The sequence below is a fragment of the Cnephaeus nilssonii genome (assembly GCF_951640355.1).
Source record: "Cnephaeus nilssonii genome assembly, chromosome: 9".
Classification (NCBI taxonomy): Eukaryota; Metazoa; Chordata; class Mammalia; order Chiroptera; family Vespertilionidae; genus Cnephaeus; species Cnephaeus nilssonii.
In genome coordinates, this window is record NC_137080.1 from 65,516,240 (window position 1) to 65,535,416 (window position 19,177).

At 41.0% G+C, this 19,177-nt stretch overlaps 2 protein-coding genes across 2 annotated transcripts in view; both read right to left on the reverse strand.

Moving 5' to 3' along the window:
- SMAP1 (small ArfGAP 1) overlaps nucleotides 1–18,855 on the reverse strand; it is a 201,127-nt gene extending 182,272 nt beyond the window's left edge. The window contains exon 1 of the mRNA XM_079780966.1: nucleotides 18,815–18,855. The gene's annotated coding sequence lies outside the window, so the exon portion shown is untranslated. The remainder of the gene's footprint in view (nucleotides 1–18,814) is intronic.
- On the reverse strand, nucleotides 7,134–18,926 carry SDHAF4 (succinate dehydrogenase complex assembly factor 4). Its single transcript, XM_079780968.1, has 3 exons — nucleotides 18,815–18,926; nucleotides 10,549–10,704; nucleotides 7,134–10,394 (listed from the first exon to the last, which is right to left on the reverse strand). Exons 1-3 carry the CDS (start codon nucleotides 18,867–18,869, stop codon nucleotides 10,285–10,287), a joined length of 321 nt encoding a protein of 106 aa, XP_079637094.1. The 5' UTR covers nucleotides 18,870–18,926; the 3' UTR covers nucleotides 7,134–10,284.
- Nucleotides 18,927–19,177: the final 251 nt, after the last annotated feature.

The following is a 19,177-nucleotide window of genomic DNA, read 5'->3' on the forward strand; positions in this document are numbered from 1 at the left end:
GCACATGCCTGGGTTTCGGGCTTCATCCCCGGTAGGGGGCATGCAGGAGGCAGCCAATCAATGATTCTCTGTCGTCATTGATGTTTCTCTTTCTCCTTCTCCCTTCCTCTCTGAAATCAATAAAAAATATATACATATAAAATAATATAACCAAATCGGCCTATTGGGGGTGGGGAAGGGTTGTCATTTCTGCCACAGTGAATAATGTTGGGAATTATGTCTCTATCAGTACAGGGATATACTAACATAGTAGTAATCTAGGAATCAGGAGTCGTGCTCCAGGAGTCAAACTTTTTTCTTTGTGAGAACATTTCACTTATCTCATTTATCCCTACCCCCATTCACAGGACTAGTGACTAGATGCTGGAGTGCTGCTGCAGGCAAACCCAGTCTGACCACTGTGCCAGCCAAGCGTAAGAGCTAGCAGCAGGGTGATGGCTCTGCTCATAGCTCCTTTCCAATCTCAACAAGTGCATCTAATTGGCAGAACATGCCCTCAGAACCCTCACTAGAAATGTAGTCCTTGGCATTCTAACCTCCACAGAACTGAAAATCTCCACAGAAAATTGGAATAGAGAGCCAGGGCCGTCACCACAACCACCACAGTACATCTGTGCAGAGGGTAGTGATCTGCATGTCGGCCACATGTCTGCAAGAGGGATGAGGAACTGCTGCGGGGATAGGCATGATCAGAGGTGGTATGACTAAGTAGCTGGGAAAAAATAAGGTCTGACATGAATCAAACTTTTTTTTTTTTTTGCAGAGGACATTTCACTCACCTCATTTATTCCTAGCCTCACTGGACAAAAGGGTTGAAAGGAGAGAGAAGAGATATGTGCTGGTAGAGAAGGGCAGGGGGCATTCTAGTCAGCATTCACCTATATAAAACTATGAGATGAAAAGATTTGGGTTGTATGGTCAGGTTGAAACACTTGCTATGTAGGTATGGATAATGGTAGAGGGCTGTGACTCATATAATCAAGGGTTCAGATTTGAGGAGACAACCCTCTCGGAAGTCCTGACATTTCTGACCAGCAGAATGAAAGTGAGAGGATAACTACCAACACAAAAGCTGTGTAACCTTTTTAAAAATAAAGGATCTGCCTGGGCCATTGACTTAGGAATGAGGCAAAATATGAAGCTCTTTTGGCAAACCAAAGAATCCAAATTTTATATGCCTTTAACATAAATACCAATCTGATTATAATGACCTCAAGTGCTAAGGAATGTACAGTTTTTTAAGGTAATGGTTACACTCCATAGTCTGTAACATCTCAATTTTATAAATTCAGATTTTTCCAAAGGGGTTACTTAAGACATCCTGCAAAGACACTTTCCTGGTTTTTTTTCCTTGTGGGTGTTTTCAGCTTCCAATATTCTTTTCTAAGTTGCTTCTGAAAGCTTTGATTTTTCTTCTTCTCACACCTGCATCAACAACAGACTCCTTTCTCAGTCTGTCCATGAACAGCTAATTAGGAGTACTTGCAGTTTCAAGGGTTCAGACAAGATTCCACTTACTAAGACCAAGTTAGAAACACACGGCCTAAATATACCCAAACCATATTTTAAAGAATATAGGATGTTACAGAATTTTAAGCAACTTCCATGTAACTAATCTTCATATTCATTAACCTAGGCTATGTAAAAGGCATGAAAATAAATTATAGGCTCAAATGTCCAATGTTTATGGAAGCATTCTTCATATGAGCAGGAACAGACATCTAACATGTTTCAGGGATTATTTAAGTCTTATTTTTACACTTAAAAAAACACCACATTTCTATATTGTATGCCCCAATAAAATGGATTCTCAGCTGGATGTTTTCTTAGATGATGGTGTGAATAAGTAATAGCTGTGTCTGCCCAAAGCCTTATAAACACCTTCTCAAGAACTAGGAACAAGTATACTTCTCAGCCTCCCGTAGGCCGCAGACATCAGACTTTAGTGTCCACCAGTCAGATACATCAACATAAGACAACGATGCAGAAATGGGTTAGATGAGGGGAAAAGGAAGCTACTGGGACTTCATTTTGCCGGTGCAATTGGCAGGAGTCACAGGGGCCCTGGGGCCTGTGGTGGAGGTGGCTGCAGGTTGCTGCCTGAAGAGGTATAGTAATTGATTTCAGGCAGCAACTCCCTCTCCAGCCAGCACCCTTGTGCAGTTCTGAAACTTGGTCTTGGAGGCTCAGCTTGTTCTGCCAGCTCTTCCAAAGAGTCTGTATTTAGTACTTCCCTTCGGAAATGTGTGGTCTTTCAGGGGGGTCTGCAAGATCCTCCCCTTTCCAACTACATATCTGTATGAAGCCAGCTTTTCTTTATTATATGTCTACCAAAACAATATCACAACAGGTTGAACGCAGAAGGTGATATGAGAATACAACTGCCTTCCATTAAGTTAGATATTAGAGACTACGGCACTCTTCTTAATTGCTTGTTGTTTGGGAAAGTTTATTTTAGTTATTTTTCAAAAAATGTTATTTTTAAAAAAATATATATTTTATTGATTTTTTTACAGAGAGGAAGGGAGAGGGAGAGTTAGAAACATCCATCAGCTGCCTCTTGCACACCCCCTACTGGGGATGTGCCCGCAACCAAGGTACATGCCCTTGACCGGGATCGAACCTGGGACCTTTCAGTCCGCAGGCCAACGCTCTATCCACTGAGCCAAACCGGTCTCGGCTGTTATTTTATGTTGACATGTAATAGATTTATTATTGGGTTATTTTAAAATTAATTAAATATTTTACAGATTACTCAGTTTTCATAATACAGCAAGTACCAATAGACATAACACAAAAGCAAAAGTTTTTTGGTGTCCTAAACAATTTAGAGACCTAAAAGAAAAATAGTTAAAAGTATAACAGAACCCTAAGATGAAAAAGCTTAATAGCCACTGAAATAAAGTAGATTATATCATCTTATATAAAAACCATGAATAATGGAAGAGACTACATTTTTTTTTTTTTAATTCTCTGCTGAGATTTGGGTGCATATAAGAGAAAAGTTGGTTTAGGGACAATATATGGTATTGCTCCCTAAAGAGAAGGAAAAGGAGGGAGATGCAAATAGCAGCATATGTTAGAACCAAGGGCAAGAGTCTATAGGAATGCCAGAAAAAGGTATCTATTTCTACAAATGACAGAGCTTGCCCAGAGGACACAGAACTGATATTAAATACTTACTAGTCACACATATTTCTTAGTATTCACTCATACGCTCCAACTCATGGACTGTACAAAATATTTATAATTCATTCCTGGTAGCCAGCCCTCGCTTAGGGAAGTCAGAGGCAGCTTCAGTTGCAGTGTTTCTGCAGAGGGATGCCCACCCAAAATGCTCCTCTTGAGCCAAGAATGGCTTGAGGAATCTTTCTATGTCCAGGAATCTTAATTATATCACTCTGCTCGATCCTATCTTCTTCTTGGTCAATGTCTAAGGAGGTTGATATCTGGCAAGGGCAGAACACGTTTGATCGCAGTATAAATATTTAATTTGACTAATAAGTATCTCAGAGTCAGTTTAGATTAAAAAGTTGAAAACCAGGTTTCTAGTATCAAAACCCCAGAAAGTAATAGCCTCATCAAACCTTGGAAGTCTCCTTTGGTTTGTTTGGGATGCATCAGTCACTTGCAATCCATTCGGTCTTCTGTCATTTGTCTGTTGGCACTGTTCTCATGAGCAGATCAAACCCACCAGACTTTATGCCAAAATGGCAAGGGCTCTGTTTCATTTATCGCAAAATACACAGAGCCTAGCAGAATATCTGGCACATGGCAGACAAATAATTGACATTGATTAAATGAATCAACTGAATGAATGAATGAATGAACTCATCAGGCACTCTTCACTTTACTTTCCTTCCTAATTCATCAATCAGAGGCTAACTAATAGTTGACTGCCATTATTTCAAAAATCCTCACCCGGGGATATTTTTCCATTGACTTTTAAAGAGAGAAGAGGGAAAGACAGAGAGAAATACTGATGTGAGAGGAACACATTGATTGGGCCCTGTCAGGGAGAAGTCTGCAACCAAGGTACATGCCCTTGCCCGGAATCGAATCTGAGACTCTTCAGTTCGTAGGCTGACGCTCAATCCACTGAACCAAACCGGTTTCGGCTTGACTGCCATTTTTATCCTGCACTTATAAAAAGTGCTGTCCTGTTCTGAAATTATCACTAAAATTGTTGATATATCATTAATAATTACCAATAGAAAGTTTGCTCATTATAAACTATTCTATTCATCCAACAAACATTTATTTACTAGCAGAACGTTGCTTGAGGCTTCTTCTTAACTAGATTAATGATAGGTAATATTATATTTTGATTCATGGTAAGTTGCAGCAACTGACATCAAAATAAGAAATGCTGGACATAATTCAGTTCCACTAAAACACCTATTATGTACAAGGCTCCATGGCATGAGCCTTGTACATAAAAGCTCAGCCTATAATTTCCAAGAAATCCCCCAAGCAATGTAAAATTAAAGTGTTTAAACTATAATTAAACTAGAGAAAGCCACAAGCTTTGTGTGACATTTTCTGAAAATCTGTAAATTGTTCTGTTAAACTTATCCATATTAGTTTGGATTTTCTGAGAAACAGATGCTAAGATGGGATTAAACATGAAAGATTTTTTTTGTTTTCATGAAAGATATTTTTATTGGGGAGACTTTTGTGAATTATAAGGGGGAGGAATAGGCAGAATCTAACACCTGTGAAGGGAAGGGGGAAGGGCAGGATTGGGTAGGAAGTCTCAGCAGCAGCACAGTCCTAAGAAAATTCTGGGAAGGCTGGTGGGGAGTCCTTGAACCAACGTCACCCCTCAAGGGAGTTGGCCACCATCTTCATTCATTGTAGCCCCACCATACCCATTCATTGGCTAGAAACAGCATGAAGGAAGCTTGGCCTCAGCAGAAACACAGTAGTGGATCCAATGGGGCAGCAGTGGGGGTTCTTAATCGACTCTACTTCCCACAGGTGGAGATATGAGTGATGCACTTCCATTGCCACATCACCTTTTATATGTCTTCAGGTTTTTCTGTTAATGTGTGATGGACATAAAATCCATAAATATTTTCATGCCACCAATATTTTATGCTATTGTTAACTTAAGAAACATTCAAACCTGAAAAGAATTTTTGTGAGTTTATTTGAGCCAAACTGTCGACAATTGCAAGGAAGTTGACTCTCAATGAATTAAGATAATGCTCTGGAGAATGGCGGTTTTTCACCTATTTTTATACATTCCCATCAAAAGAGGAGATGTAAGTGGGTTACATGAAATCCATTGGTGACAGATTAGGGAGGTGGGAGAAAGTAAAGCAGGGAAACCTCTGGAGTTAGATAAAAAGTAAAATGATAGACACATGCTTCTTTTACATGGGTGGGTACAGAATAGTTAACAGTAACAACACAATAACAATGAGGGAATTTGTGGTCTGCACCCTGGCATATAGGTTGTGCCCTGTGGGGTCTGGAAAAAGGGAAGTTAAAAGTTACCCTGACAAGCCAAAGGTATGTTATCATAGATGCAAAAAGACAATAGGCTCAATTAAGATCCAAGTTGATCTTTGTCAGAGAATATACCAGCCTAGGACATGACTAATAGATTGCTTTTTAATTAAAAAGTTTTAATTTTAGACCATCCGTTGTGGTTACTTTAGGTCTCTGAGTTTGCAAGGCCAACATGCAGGCCTTACCTGAGCTCATCAGGTTAGCAAGTGGTCCCTTTTTGTCCACACTGTGATGAATCATGTTACTTTTAACAAAAACGAAGGATTCTGTTAATACTAGAGGCCCCTGTTACTACTAGAGTGCACGAATTCGTACCCGGGTGGGGTCCAGCCAGCCCGCCCTGATTGGGGCCAATCAGGCCGGGCTGGCTGGGGGGAGAGGCCACAGGCAGTTGGCTGCCCGGCCCCACCCCCAATCAGGGTGGGGGGGCCAGTCAGGGGCAGGGCTGGCTGAGGTCGAACTCCCGGTCAAGGGGACAATTTGCATATTAGCCTTTTATTATATAGGCCTAGAGGCCCGGTGCATGAAAATTCATGCACTGGAGGGGGCGTCCCTCAGCCTGGCCTGCCCCCTCTCACAGTCCAGGAGCCCTCAGAGGCGGGAGGCAACCCGGCGATCAGGGGAAGGAGACGCCCCCATCACACCTCTGCTGCTGCCACTGCCAGCAGCACAAGCCTTGGCCACCCTGGTTACCTGAGCCTTGGGCGGCCCTGGGCAGCTGGGCAGCTACCATCCGAGGCTTGCCTGCGCCTCGGGCTGGCCCTGGGCGGCTGAGGGCTGAGCGGACTGGGAACTCAAGAGGCAAGGTGCACGGCGCGGCCGGACCCGCCTGGGGGAGGGCTTGGCCATGTTGCATGCCTGCCGCCCTGGCAGGGCTGAGGGGACTGGGCGCCACCATCTTGTGGCTGTGGGCGCTGCCATCTTTGAGGGCGTGGAAGTCAATTAGCATATTCCCTCCTTATTGGCTGTGGGCACTGCCATCTTTGTGAGGGCATGACAGTCAATCAGCATATTCCCTCTTTATTAGATAGGATACTTAGGTTGTTACACATTTTATATTAGTTTTAAAGTATATAAGCTGCCTTTTCTCTGTCACATATCATGATGATTAGTGTGCAATTCAAGCAAAACTAGACAACACACTTTGGTGTATGTGCTTGGCTGAGAAGCCAATGGGGCGAAGCTACCATCTGTGGGATTATGACTGAATGCCTCTAAGTCAGAATGCAGCCCAGGCGGAACGATATGGCAGCGCCGTGGAGCCTCGGTTGGCCTCGGATAGCCGGTCCCCCGCCGTCGGGCCATCGCGCCCAACCGTCTCACCGCGGCAGTGTGGCGCGCTCCACCCTGCGTTGGGACCGGGGTCCGGTGCGGAGAGCCCTTCGTCCTGGGCAACAGGGTGTGGCTGAAAAGGGGGCCGCCCCCACGCCCTTCACGCAATGCACGTTCGTGGGGAACCTGGCGCTAAACCATTCGTAGACAACCTGCTTCTGGGTCGGGGTTTCGTACGTAGCAGAGCAGCTCCCTCGCTGCGATCTATTGAAAGTCAGCCCTCGACACAAGGGTTTGTTAAGAAAAGAAAAAAAAAATAGACAACACAAAATAATTTAACACAGTATTTCTGAAATGTTAGCTGTTAGGTCTGATCAAATAATTGAATCGATACCCCCTCCCCTGGGAACTGACCTTCAGACCACTTCACAATTTGCTTAGACCACATTCCACTTGCTAAGACCATTATCCGTCCCCTCTGGACCTTCCCAGGACCTGTATCCACCCAGAGTATTCTCCACCCAGAAAAAGCCCGCCTAAAGTCCTTTAAAATCTGACTCCCATCCCTGGGTGCTGGCACCATTTTGAGGCTCAACCCACCTGGTATTAACTTAGTAAAAACCTTCACTAATTTGGGCTAATTGGAGATTGACTAAATTACAGCTCAGTTTTATAGGAATGTGGTTATTACTTAGCATACACAGTAACTGCAATTAGAGAACAAATGTTGACTAAGAGAATGGTATGAAGACCAAATGACTAGTCCCAATTACCACACTAGTTTGTTTCTGGGTAGAATATACTTTTTAAAAAGTTTATTCTCTTTAACAAGTCTCCCTACAATCTTCTCATTGCACTTGATTCATAACACACAAATAGTCATTCTGTCTTCTATAGGCTTTGCAAGCTCTTTGCATTCTGTCTTCTATAGGCTTTGCAAGCTCTTTCTTCCTAATTTAAGTGTAGCCTGAGGGCTGAAGGCCCAATCCCTGTGGCTAAGTGAGGCCATAGAACAGCAAAGGAGGCCTTAAGGGGGGCCAGTAGTTCCCATCCTTCCTTCATCCCAAATCTGTAAACTGGACTTGACTTCTCCTGACCCAGTTAGTTATCTAAAGGCCACAGGGGTAGGACCTATTGAGTCATCAGGACTAAGCTGGTCTTGCTCATATTTGCCCTCTGTACTTGAATTTTATGTTTCACAAATGAATACCTGTTTTCATCAGTTCACCTATGCCAATAATCACTAATTTTCCAACCGATGACTTTTTAATACTATTTATACTCATATGAAACAATCTCAATTCCAGTACAGTCAAACCTCATTTTTCGAATGTCTCCTATATTGAACAATTCCATTCTCAACCAAGTTGTTCACAGAAAAAAATGTCTCAGTTGTCTAACTGACAACCCTTTCAAGCTGATACCTCAGCATGACAAAAAGTGTCTCTCAGTCAACAAACAAAGGAGAAAATGCTTTCGTGTCCGGGGAAACAAAAGATTAGCACAATTTTAAAACATAAAAAGGCCATCAAGAATGCTAATGTTGCCAAGGGTGTGAAAGAAACAGTGATCAGAGACCACTGAAGAGGTAGAAACACTGTTGTTGATTTAGATAAAGGAAAAGCAGGTAGCCAGTGACAGTCATTTTGGAGGCAGTGATATATGAACAAGCAAAGATGCTGCATGCTGACCTAAAAGACTCCCCTGGACTGAGTGTTGAAAGTGATTTGTTTGCTCTAACCGGTTTGGCTCAGTGGAGCCTGCGGACTGAAGGGTCCCAGCTTCGATTCCGGTCAAGGGCATGTACCTTAGTTGCGGGACATACCCAGTAGGGGGTGTGCAGGAGGCAGCTGATCGATGTTTCTCTCTCATCAATGTTTCTAACTCTCTATCCCTCTTCCTTCCTCTCTGTAAAAAACCAATAAAATATATTTAAAATGAAAAGAAAAGAAAAAAAAAGGAAAGTGAGTTGTTAAAGTTAGTAGGGGATGGTTCGATAAATATAAGAAAAAAAGTGTTCATTTATAGATTAGACATGTACTGTATATAAGAAAGGTTAAAACAGGGAATCATTTCAGGGACTAGAACAGATTAATTCAATTTGCATGATTTCTTTTGTTGTTGTTTGGTTAATCCTCACCTGAGGATGTTTTTCCACTGATTTTTAGAGAGAGTGGAAAGGAGAGAGAGACAGAGAGAGAAACATCGACATGAGAGACACATGCCTTGACCAGGGTTGGGGATCGAACCTGCAACCCAGGCATGTGCCTTTGACCAAAATTAAACCCAGGACCCTTCAGGCCGATGCTCTATCTGCTGAGCCAAACCAGCTAGGGCTTACATTAATTCTAATGGGAAAAAATGATTTGGTTTTCAAACAAATCGCTTTTGGAACAAATTAAGTTTGAGAACAGATGTTCCACTGTATTTCAAATTTCGGTTTCTTAATCCATCCCCCCCACCCTGAACCTTTTGGAAGCCTAGAAACTTGGCAGAATACATTCATGATTTAAGAACAACTAACATTACTGAGAGGTATGTGCTATGTACTGTGCCAAGTGGTTTACAGGTTTTTATTCACTAAATCTTCTCAACTGCTCGTTGTGGTGGAACTACTTTTATCTCCAACTTACACATACAGACACTAAAACAGAGAAATTAAATAACTTACCCAAGGTCACATAGCTAGTAAGTAGTAGAACCAGGATTTGTACCCAAGTAATTTGGCTCCAAGTTAAAGACTCTCTGTTATTACTGTGGCTTTCTCAAATATAATGCACTACTTAACTCACTTTTAAAAAGTCAATATCATCTAGCACAAGGCAATACAATCATTTTTAAAAAGTTGCTTTATTTACATTTGCATTTTATAAGCAGCTGATTAAACTAAGACCTGATGAAAGATGTGTACAATTCTAATCATCACTTATATACTCCAATACATTTAAGTTAAAATTAATGTGTTAATGCAGAAATATTTTCCCTTTCCTAACTTATAGCAGCATATTTTCTTCCAAAGCATCATATACTAGTATACTTTTATTTATTTATTTATTTATTTATTTATTTATTTATTTTTTTAGAGACAGGGTCTCGCTATGTTGCCCAGGCTGGAGTGCAGGCGCGATCCCACTACTGATCAGCACGGGAACTTTGACCTGCTCCGTTTGCGACCTGGGCCGGTTCACCCCTCCTTAGGCAACCTGGTGGCCCCCCCGCTCCCGGGAGGGCACCATATTGATGCCGAACTTAGTGCGGACACCCGATGGGCATAGCGCACCACAGCCCGGAACTCCTGGGCTCAAGCGATCCTCCAGCCTCAGCCTCCCGAGTAGCTGGGACTCCAGGCGCGTGCCACGGCCGGCTACTAGTATACTTTTAAATACATTATAGAAATTAGAAGATTAAAGGATATGCAGAAAGAAAATAATCAGAAATAAGTTAATTCAGATATATGTATTCAGAAAAAGATAATGAGATTAAAGAATATGTGGCTTAAAAATCAATACAGCGTCCTTTTCGTTCCCAATCTCCATATCGGGTAGGTTCTGGGCCCCTGGGTCCACCTCTTTCTTTGGTAACAGGATTAACATCATCTGGAAACCCTGAAGAAGATGTGAACAAAGCAGTCAATAGAGATAGGAAAAGCATTATGGTCAATTTTGAAGACAAGGTTGCACAGTTATGCAGTTAGGAGGCTAGACACCATGACTGAGCTACCGTGCAGTCTTGAAATGTGAGCAGCTTTACTGTACTTACTGGTCAGCGGTTCTTTCTCTAAATGGGTATCATCTTCTGGTGCATCAAAACGACCTTGTGGTAAGTTTGGCTTCTTAAGGGGTTGTTTGATAGGCTCAGACTTTTCTCCTTGAGAAGAACTTGTTTTCCTCAAAGAATGACACAGAAGGGGGGATCCTAGCAGAGTGATGATAGTGGAAAAATAGAAGCTGTTCATTTATTCTATTTTAAAAATTTAGTAATTTTACTTAATTTATTTTTAGTTTATACATTCACATTTGTCAAAGTTCAAAAAGTACAAAAGGACATACAGTGAAAATTCTTCCCTTGGTCCATATCTTCCAGACAGCCATTTCCTTTCCTTGGAGGCAACCAATGTTATCAGTGTGAAAAGAAGAGCTTTGAAATTAGCTGGTTAACCATTATCAAAATAGTAGAATCAGTTTTAAATACTGATCCCTGTCAGGGATCAGTATTTAAAACCTGTCAATACCAAAAATGCCAAGAATTAGATTATTCTGAGTAAATAATTAGTATGAATTTCTCAATTATAATACTTAATATTGAAATATCTAGAAGTCACAAGAGACTGTATTTTGTTGTCTTATAGGTAAACTAGGGGCCCAGTGCACAAAATCGCGTGAGACCCAGGACCCAGAGTTCCGTGACTCAGCAGGAGCCAGAGAGCCACCCACACCTCCAATCAAGTCCTCCAGAGTCAAGTCCCCACCCACCCGCACGCACCTGCCGCGCACACAGCCTCCTGCTGATCGGTCATTACGGCGTGATCGTGTGGCGACCACAGGCTTTTTATATAATAGAGAGTCTAATCATGGGCCTCTATTCCTAAAATTTTTAAAATGTATCAGGCAGATGCATTTATTAAAAAAAAATATTTTTATTGATTTCAGAGAGGGAGGGAGAGAGATATAGAAACATCAATGATGAGAATCATTGATTGGCTGCCTCCTGCACGCCCCACAATGGGGATCGAGCCCGAAACCCAGGCATGTGCCCTTGACTGGAATCAAACCTGGGACCCTTCAGTCCACAGGCTGACACTCTATCCACTGAGCCAAACCAGCTAGGGCTGTATTTATTAACTTATTAATATTTTAATAAAGCTATGACAATGATCTACAGAATTAATATCGTTTTCTTTCACCTACATGGTCACTAATATAAAATACTTCATATTTATGATACTAATTGGCTGAGAAAAATTCTGTGAACCAAAAAAATTTCTGTACAATATTAAATACACTTATTAAAAATTTTTACTTACTATTTTGTCTCCAAACTCCAATAGCTAAGTATATTTTATTTTTCTTATCTCCTCATAAAAATACTTAGTTAAACATATACCAAAAGGCTAAAGAGAAAAACCTGTAATAATATCTTATAAGATAGCGTTTATTTTTATTTAGAAATTAAATGGAAAATATACAAATTAAATTTCTGATTATATTAATATATTTCATATAATCTCATCTTGGTTTATAATGGTTGACTATCTAGAAAATGGTGATTATAAACTCTGCACAACTGAAGGACTTTCTCAGTTCAAATAACAGGATTTTAAAATCAATTAGTCATGTTATCTGAAATATAGGATTCTTTATAATTTGAACTTATATCCCAATTTAGCAAGTTTTTGCAGTCTCTAAACAGAAACTTCTGTCCACCACCTGATGCCCAAATAGCTATTCATCAATAAATCTATCACCAATTAGTAAAGCAAGAAAGATAGTTCAGTAATAATACAGATATACAGAAAGAAGAATTCAACAATTACATATTAAGATTCTAAATGTGGATAGTTTTACATCTACTTTGGCTAATAAGTAGTTTCTGCATTTTGTTGCTAATTAAGTATATTTTATTGTACAATAAATAACTAACTTTGAAGCCTAAAAATCAGCTGGTACTTAATACATACAGTACAAGTAGCCACTCAATACTGTGTGCTCCGGCTCAACTCAACACAATACAATCAGCACTTCTTGCCCTCTAGCTGGTTTGGCTCAGTGGATAGAGTATCAACCTGTGGACTGAAGGGTCCCAGGTTCAATTCCGGTCAAGGGCACATGCCCGGGTTGTGGGCTCTATCCCCAGTTGGGGGCGTGCTGAAGGCAGCCAGTCAATTATTCTTTCTCATCATTGATATTTCTATTTCTCTCTCCCTCTCCTCCCTTCCTCTCTGAAATCAATAAAAATATATTTTAAAATCAGCACTTCTTATTTTAGGTTTGGTTGTTGTTGCAAAGTTTTAGAAAGACTCTTAACTAAAAGCCTAAAATGATAATCAGTGTAAAACGTAATTTTGGTATGTTCTAAATCTGTAGAAATTCGTAAGCATTTATGCAAAATCATAAAAATGGCACAGAATACATCTCTGGCTACCAATTATAATATAGATAAAATCTGAGGCTAAAAATTTTACCCGTTAAGTGATGCAAATATACTAACTATAATAAAAGTAAGAGATGTGTTAGATGCCTACTATGTGCCAGGCACTGTGCTAGCAGCTGAAAAGATGACACCTTATTTAAGCCTCATAATAATCTGATGAGACAGGTATAACTGTCTTTATTTTTACAGTAATTTTGTTCAATATAAACAAAATCATTTTCTAAAAAAAAGTGGCATTAGGTAGAGACTGCTAAATATCCAAAATAGCCACTTTTCCCTTCTCCCATTTAGTTCTAGGACTCCCACTCACTTCCCTTGCTATTAAGCTGAGCACCAGACCACTCATTTAGAGATCACATTTCCCAGCATCCCCTCTGGGCAAGCAGCCATGTGTCCAAATGTGATCACTGGGCTGAGACTGAAAGTGATGTGTGCAAATTTTAGGTTGCTTCAATTTTGCAATAAGCTGATTGCTCTGGGTTTCTTTCCCATTTCCCTCAGTGACCCAGCTTCAACTACACAGAAGAGAACAAATCCCAGGCCAGGGTGACACTTAAAATATTTAGCTAATATGATATAGACACTGCTTACCAGAACATATGTCCCATCAATCAGAAGACACACAACTTGTAAATAACTAGCAAAACTCTACTGTTGCATATTGGCTGACTGTTGGTACTACCTTACGAATGTGGAGCAACAAGATGAGAAGAACCTGGATCCCTTAGTAAATCGAGAAATATTTACCTGTCAAAGCAGAGCGGCCCTGCCTGTTCTCATTGGCAGGACTGTTAGAGCAGCGTGGCCCTTTCCTTAAGTCATACAAAGGAGAAGTAAAAAACGTGCAAATAGACATATCCCCTAGTGAGGATCAAAACAAAACGAAACACAACTTTTTAGAACTTCTGTTCTCAGAAATTTGATAAATTAAGATGCCAAAGCCATATGGCTATAAAACACCTGAAAAAGTAAATATACAAAAAAAACTTCCAAATCAGAGAAAGAGCCTTTAAGAAAGTAAATAATAATAAAATAAAAAAGCAGTCCAGTGAGGTAAACACACTTAAACTATTACATAGTCTGTGTCTTTTTCTCCACTAGAGCTTGGGAAATAGAGGCCAGCACTCAGGGAAGCTCATGCTGTGAGAAAAGAAAAGAAAATGAGCCAGAAGATTTAAACACATAACCATCCTGGGGGAGCTGGTTAAAATGCAGATTCTGAGTAGGTCCGGGTGGAACCTGAGATCTGCATTTTAACAAGCTCCCACGTGTTGCTCATGCTGCTGGTCAAAGGGCAAGGGACTAGAAGAAAACCTCCAGTTAAGGAAGAAAACAGTTAAGGAAGGAAACATGTCCATCTCAACATTGGTGCTGAATGGAGATGCAGAAAAAGAAGCCCCTCTTGATATTTTGAAACCACTTGGCTGACCACATCTTTGTTTATTCCTGATTACACACTATCTGCATGGAAACCGCCCCCCCCCCCCCCCCCACGCCAAGAGGGGCATCTTACTGTAAAGTGGGCCCAAGTTGTGCTCTCAGACCAGAAGCAAATTCTCTGAGGAGAAATAATTTTTAAATCCATTTCTCTTTAAAGTCTCACAGAATCCCAGAAATTCTGGAGCCGAAGAACTCAATAAATGAAATGAGGAATGTATGAGAGAGCACTGGAAATAGAGCAGTCCAGATGGAAGAGAGAATTAACAACCTTAAAGAGAGAAACCTAGTAATGACCCAGGAAGATGAAAAGAAAGAACTAAGAGGGTTTTTTGTTTGTTTGTTTGTTTTTAATGAAAGAACTTTATCTCACTACATCAGAGGGAGCAACATAAGGGTAATACGTGTATCAGAAGGAGAAGGAAAGAAGAAGGGAACAGAGAGTCTACTAAAAGAAACAGTTGATGAGAATTTTCCAAGCCCATGGAAAGAACTGGACTTTCAAATAGAGGAATCTAACAGAACACCTAATTATAGCAATGCAAAAAGATGTTTTCCAAGACACATTTTATTCAAACTGTCAAAAATTAATGACAAAGAAAGAATTCTCAAAGCAGCCAGTGAAAACAAGACTTCCATTCTAAGGAAACCCTATTAAACTATCATCAGATTGCTCAACAGAAACATTACAAGATAGGAGAGAGTGGAAGGAAATCTTCAAAATATTTTTTAAAATATACTTTTATTCCTGGTCAGGGCACATGCCCGGGTTGCAGGCTTGATCTCCAGTGTGGCGAGTGTAGGAGGCAGCCGATTAATGATTCTCTCTCATCATTGATGTTTCTATCTTTCTCTCCCTCTCCCTTCTCTCTGAAATCAATACAAATATATATATATATATATATTTTAAAAAGCTGTGGTACATTTACATTATGGAATCCTATGCAGCAGTAAAAAAGAAAGATCTCTTACCCTTTAAGACAGCATGGAGGGACCTGGAGAGTATTATGCTAAGCAAAATAAGCCAGAGAAAGACAAGAATCGCATGATCTCACTCACATGTGGAATCTAAAAAACAAAATAAACTGAAGAACAAAATACATCCAGAGATATAAAACACGGAACAGACTGTGGAATCTCAGAAATAATGCAGGATGGGCAGGTGGATGGGAAGAGATTAACCAAATAACTTATATGCACATATGCATAACCCATGGACAAAGACAACAGAGTGGTGAATTCAGGCCTGGAGTGGGAGGTGGGTTCTGGATAGAAGCGGCCAATGGGGGGGAAAAAAAGGGGACATTCATAATACTTTCAACAATAAAGATTAAAAAAAAAATCAATAAAAACAAAAAAAATTGAGCAGTATTAATCAAATCCCAAAAGGAATTTTATTTATTTTTTAAAAGAATTTGATATGAAAAGCAGATACCCAAGAATAGACACTTCTGAAAATCAAGATAGGAGGACTTACCCTACTAAGATATCGAGATTAATTACAAAGGTAAGGTTATTAAGGGCAGGTGGCATCAGTACATGAGCAGACAAATAGAGTAATGAAACTGAAAAGAGCCAAAGAAATATATATATATATATATATATATATATATATATATATATATATATATATATATATATATATACTAGAGGCCTGATGCAAGAAATTTGTGCAAAAGTAGGTCTTCCTTCCTATGGCTGCTGGCACCAGCTTCCCTCTGGCACCCAGGACCCGGGCTTCCCTCGCAGCCCCGGCTTCGCTGCTTCGTCTGGAATGACATCCGGTCTAATTAGTATATTACGCTTTTATTATTATAGAGGATTTTATATATATATATATATATATATATATATATATATATATATATATATATATAAATACATACATAATATATATAATGTAAACTTGATATATTTTATTTATTTATTTAAATTAGGGACTTATTTTTTAAAATATTTTATTTATTTCAGAGAGGAAGGGAGAGGGAGAGAGAGAAACATCAATGATGAGAATCACTGATCCGTTGCCTCCTGCGCACCCCTCAGCCTGCAACCCAGGTATGTGTCCTTGACCGGAATTGAGCCCAGGACCCTGCAATCCGCAGGCCGACGCTCTATCCACTGAGCCAAACTAGCTAGGGCTATATGTAAACTTGATTTATGAATAGCTGGTAACATATCAGTGCGAGAAAGGGACCTGGGACAACTGGTTATTGCTATGAAAAAAATGAAATTGGTTTCCTGCCTTACACCATACACAAAAATCAATTCCTGGTTAAAAAAAAAAAAAAAAAAGAAAGAAAGAAAGAAAAGGTTTAAATATAAAAAACAAGACTATAGAGCTTTCAGAAGAAAATATAGAAAAATATCTTTATGATTTTAGGGTAGAAAAGACTTTATTAGACAAGATCACAAAGCACTGACAATAAACAAAAGGATTATAAGATTAAAATAAAATTATGAATCAAGACACTTTTAAAGCTTCGTGATTGTACATACAGATTCATTACTGTATTCTGTCTACTGTCTTACATGACTTAAAAAAAAGACACCATACGAGTCACAAAAACAGCCCACAAACTGAGCTATTTGCCACTTACATAACTAAAAAAAGCTTAGTATTCAAATATGTGAAAAATATAAATAAGACAAACAATCCATGAAGAAAGCAAAGATATTTCAGAACAAAGCTAACAAAATTTGAAAAGATTTTTAATTTATCTAACCATAGGGAAGCACAATTGCAGTAAGATACTATTTCAGCATCGTACAGTCACAGAAAAATGAAAATCTCTGATGATATCAAGTGTTGGCAAGTATGTGGAGCAACAGGAACTCATATATTACTGGTAGAAGTGTAAGCTGCCAGTAAGAATGGACAATGAATGCCTTTATAACTGGCATCGTACTGTAAAATTGAACAGCCCTATACCTTATGTTCTAGGAATTCCATTCCTTGCACGAGAGCACCCATCCTATATAATAAAGAGGTAATATGCCAATTGACCATCATGCCCTCGCACGAGATGGCCACCCCCATGTGGTCACAAGATGGCTGGCAGGAGAGGGCAGTTAGGGGCGACCAGGCCGGCAGGGGAGGGCAGTTGGGGGCAAACGGGCCAGCAGGGGAGCAGTTAGCCATCAATCAGGCTGGCAGAGGAGTGGTTAGGGGGTGATCAGGCTGGCAGGCAGGCGAGCATTTGGGAGCCAGCAGTCCCGGATTGTGGGAGGGATGTCTGACTGCCGGTTTAGGCCCAATCTAAACAGGCAGTCAGATATCCCCCGAGGGATCCCAGATTGGAGAGGGTGCAGGCTGGGCTGAGGGACACCCCCTCCCCCCAGTGCACGAATTTCATGCACCGAGCCTCTAGTAACATATAAGAATGTGTAGCAACAAAACCTGGTGTTTCTAGAATTATCCAAACGCTCATTGAGGAGAATGGAAGAACTTACGATATATTTTCACAGTTGAGCAAGTAACTACAACCTCTAACATCACTATGGATGAATCTCAAAATACACAGTTGAAAAAAAGCAAGTAAAATAAAATAGAAAAATGGTTGTTGTATGAACACAACAAAATGTTAGTGTTATTACCTTGGAGTTTGGATAACGTGGGACTTTCACTTTTTATATTATCCATTCTGGACCATTTAAAATTTTTACTCTTAACAAATTATATGCTTGGGAAGAAATGATTACAGAAAGGAAAACCAACTGCATAGAAACCTGGGACCCACAAACGTGAGGGGTGGTAATCCTGTTTTCAATTTACACAACACAATTTCTCCCAGATGTCCCAAATTAAAACTATGCTTAGCATACATAACTCTGTGGGTTAAGTCTGTAATATATTGAGAAAATTTCCAACCAAAAGGGATTAAGAAATACTGGTTTTTACTGAAAGTATCCGTACTTTCTCTGCATTAACAAACAATTCCTAGCTTCATCTAATTTTTATTATACTTATTTGCCTTTGGCCCACTTCTGCACTTTTCCAATTTTTTTCATAGTGTAAACTGCACAAATCCTTTGTGTTGTAAATAAATAAATACACGAATGACTCCCATCCCCAAAGGGCCCACTTTTCCATTTTTGCCACAAGCATCGAAGTCCAGTGCGCTGAGCAAGTCCCCCAATACGCTACCAGGAACGTGTGCTGTCGGTCCCTCGGGTCAGAGCGGTGGCCCGAAGGGAGCAGGTGGCGGTGGGAAGGGCTTCGGGACCTTCCAGCCCGTCCCACCCCCGAGGTCCCAGCCGCACGGCACCTGCCCGGGCCCAGGCGCGCGCGGCCGAGCGGAGTGACCGAGGAGCTCGGCGACCCCCTGCACCCTCAAACGCCTCGGACACACGCGGCTTCCCCCGCGGGAGGCGGGAGGCCTTCCTCGCGGCCCCGGGACCCCGCCCGCGACCCTGGCTCCTGGGCCGGGTGCCTTACTTGCCGTTCTCCACGCTGTAGCCGGCGCGCGACCTAGAAACCCCGCGACCGCCATGGCGCAGACTCCCGCCGGGTCGCACAGTCGTTCCTGGGCCTCCTGTAGGAGGCGGGACTGCGTGTGCCGCTGGGCGGGGCCTCCGTGGGCGGGCGGGGCCTCCTCGTGGGGCGGGGCTTCCGCCCTCCCGCGTGCGGAATCAGAGCTGTTGGCTCAGGCTTTTTGTAGACGGAGGAGGGCAGGAGGCACATCACTCTGAAGCCCGTGTTAATTAAACCCCCAAATCATAGCTGAAGTGGGATGGGGGAATAATTTCGTTTATATATCTGAATCTGAGGGACAAGGTCTCTTGGAAGATCTCTTTTATA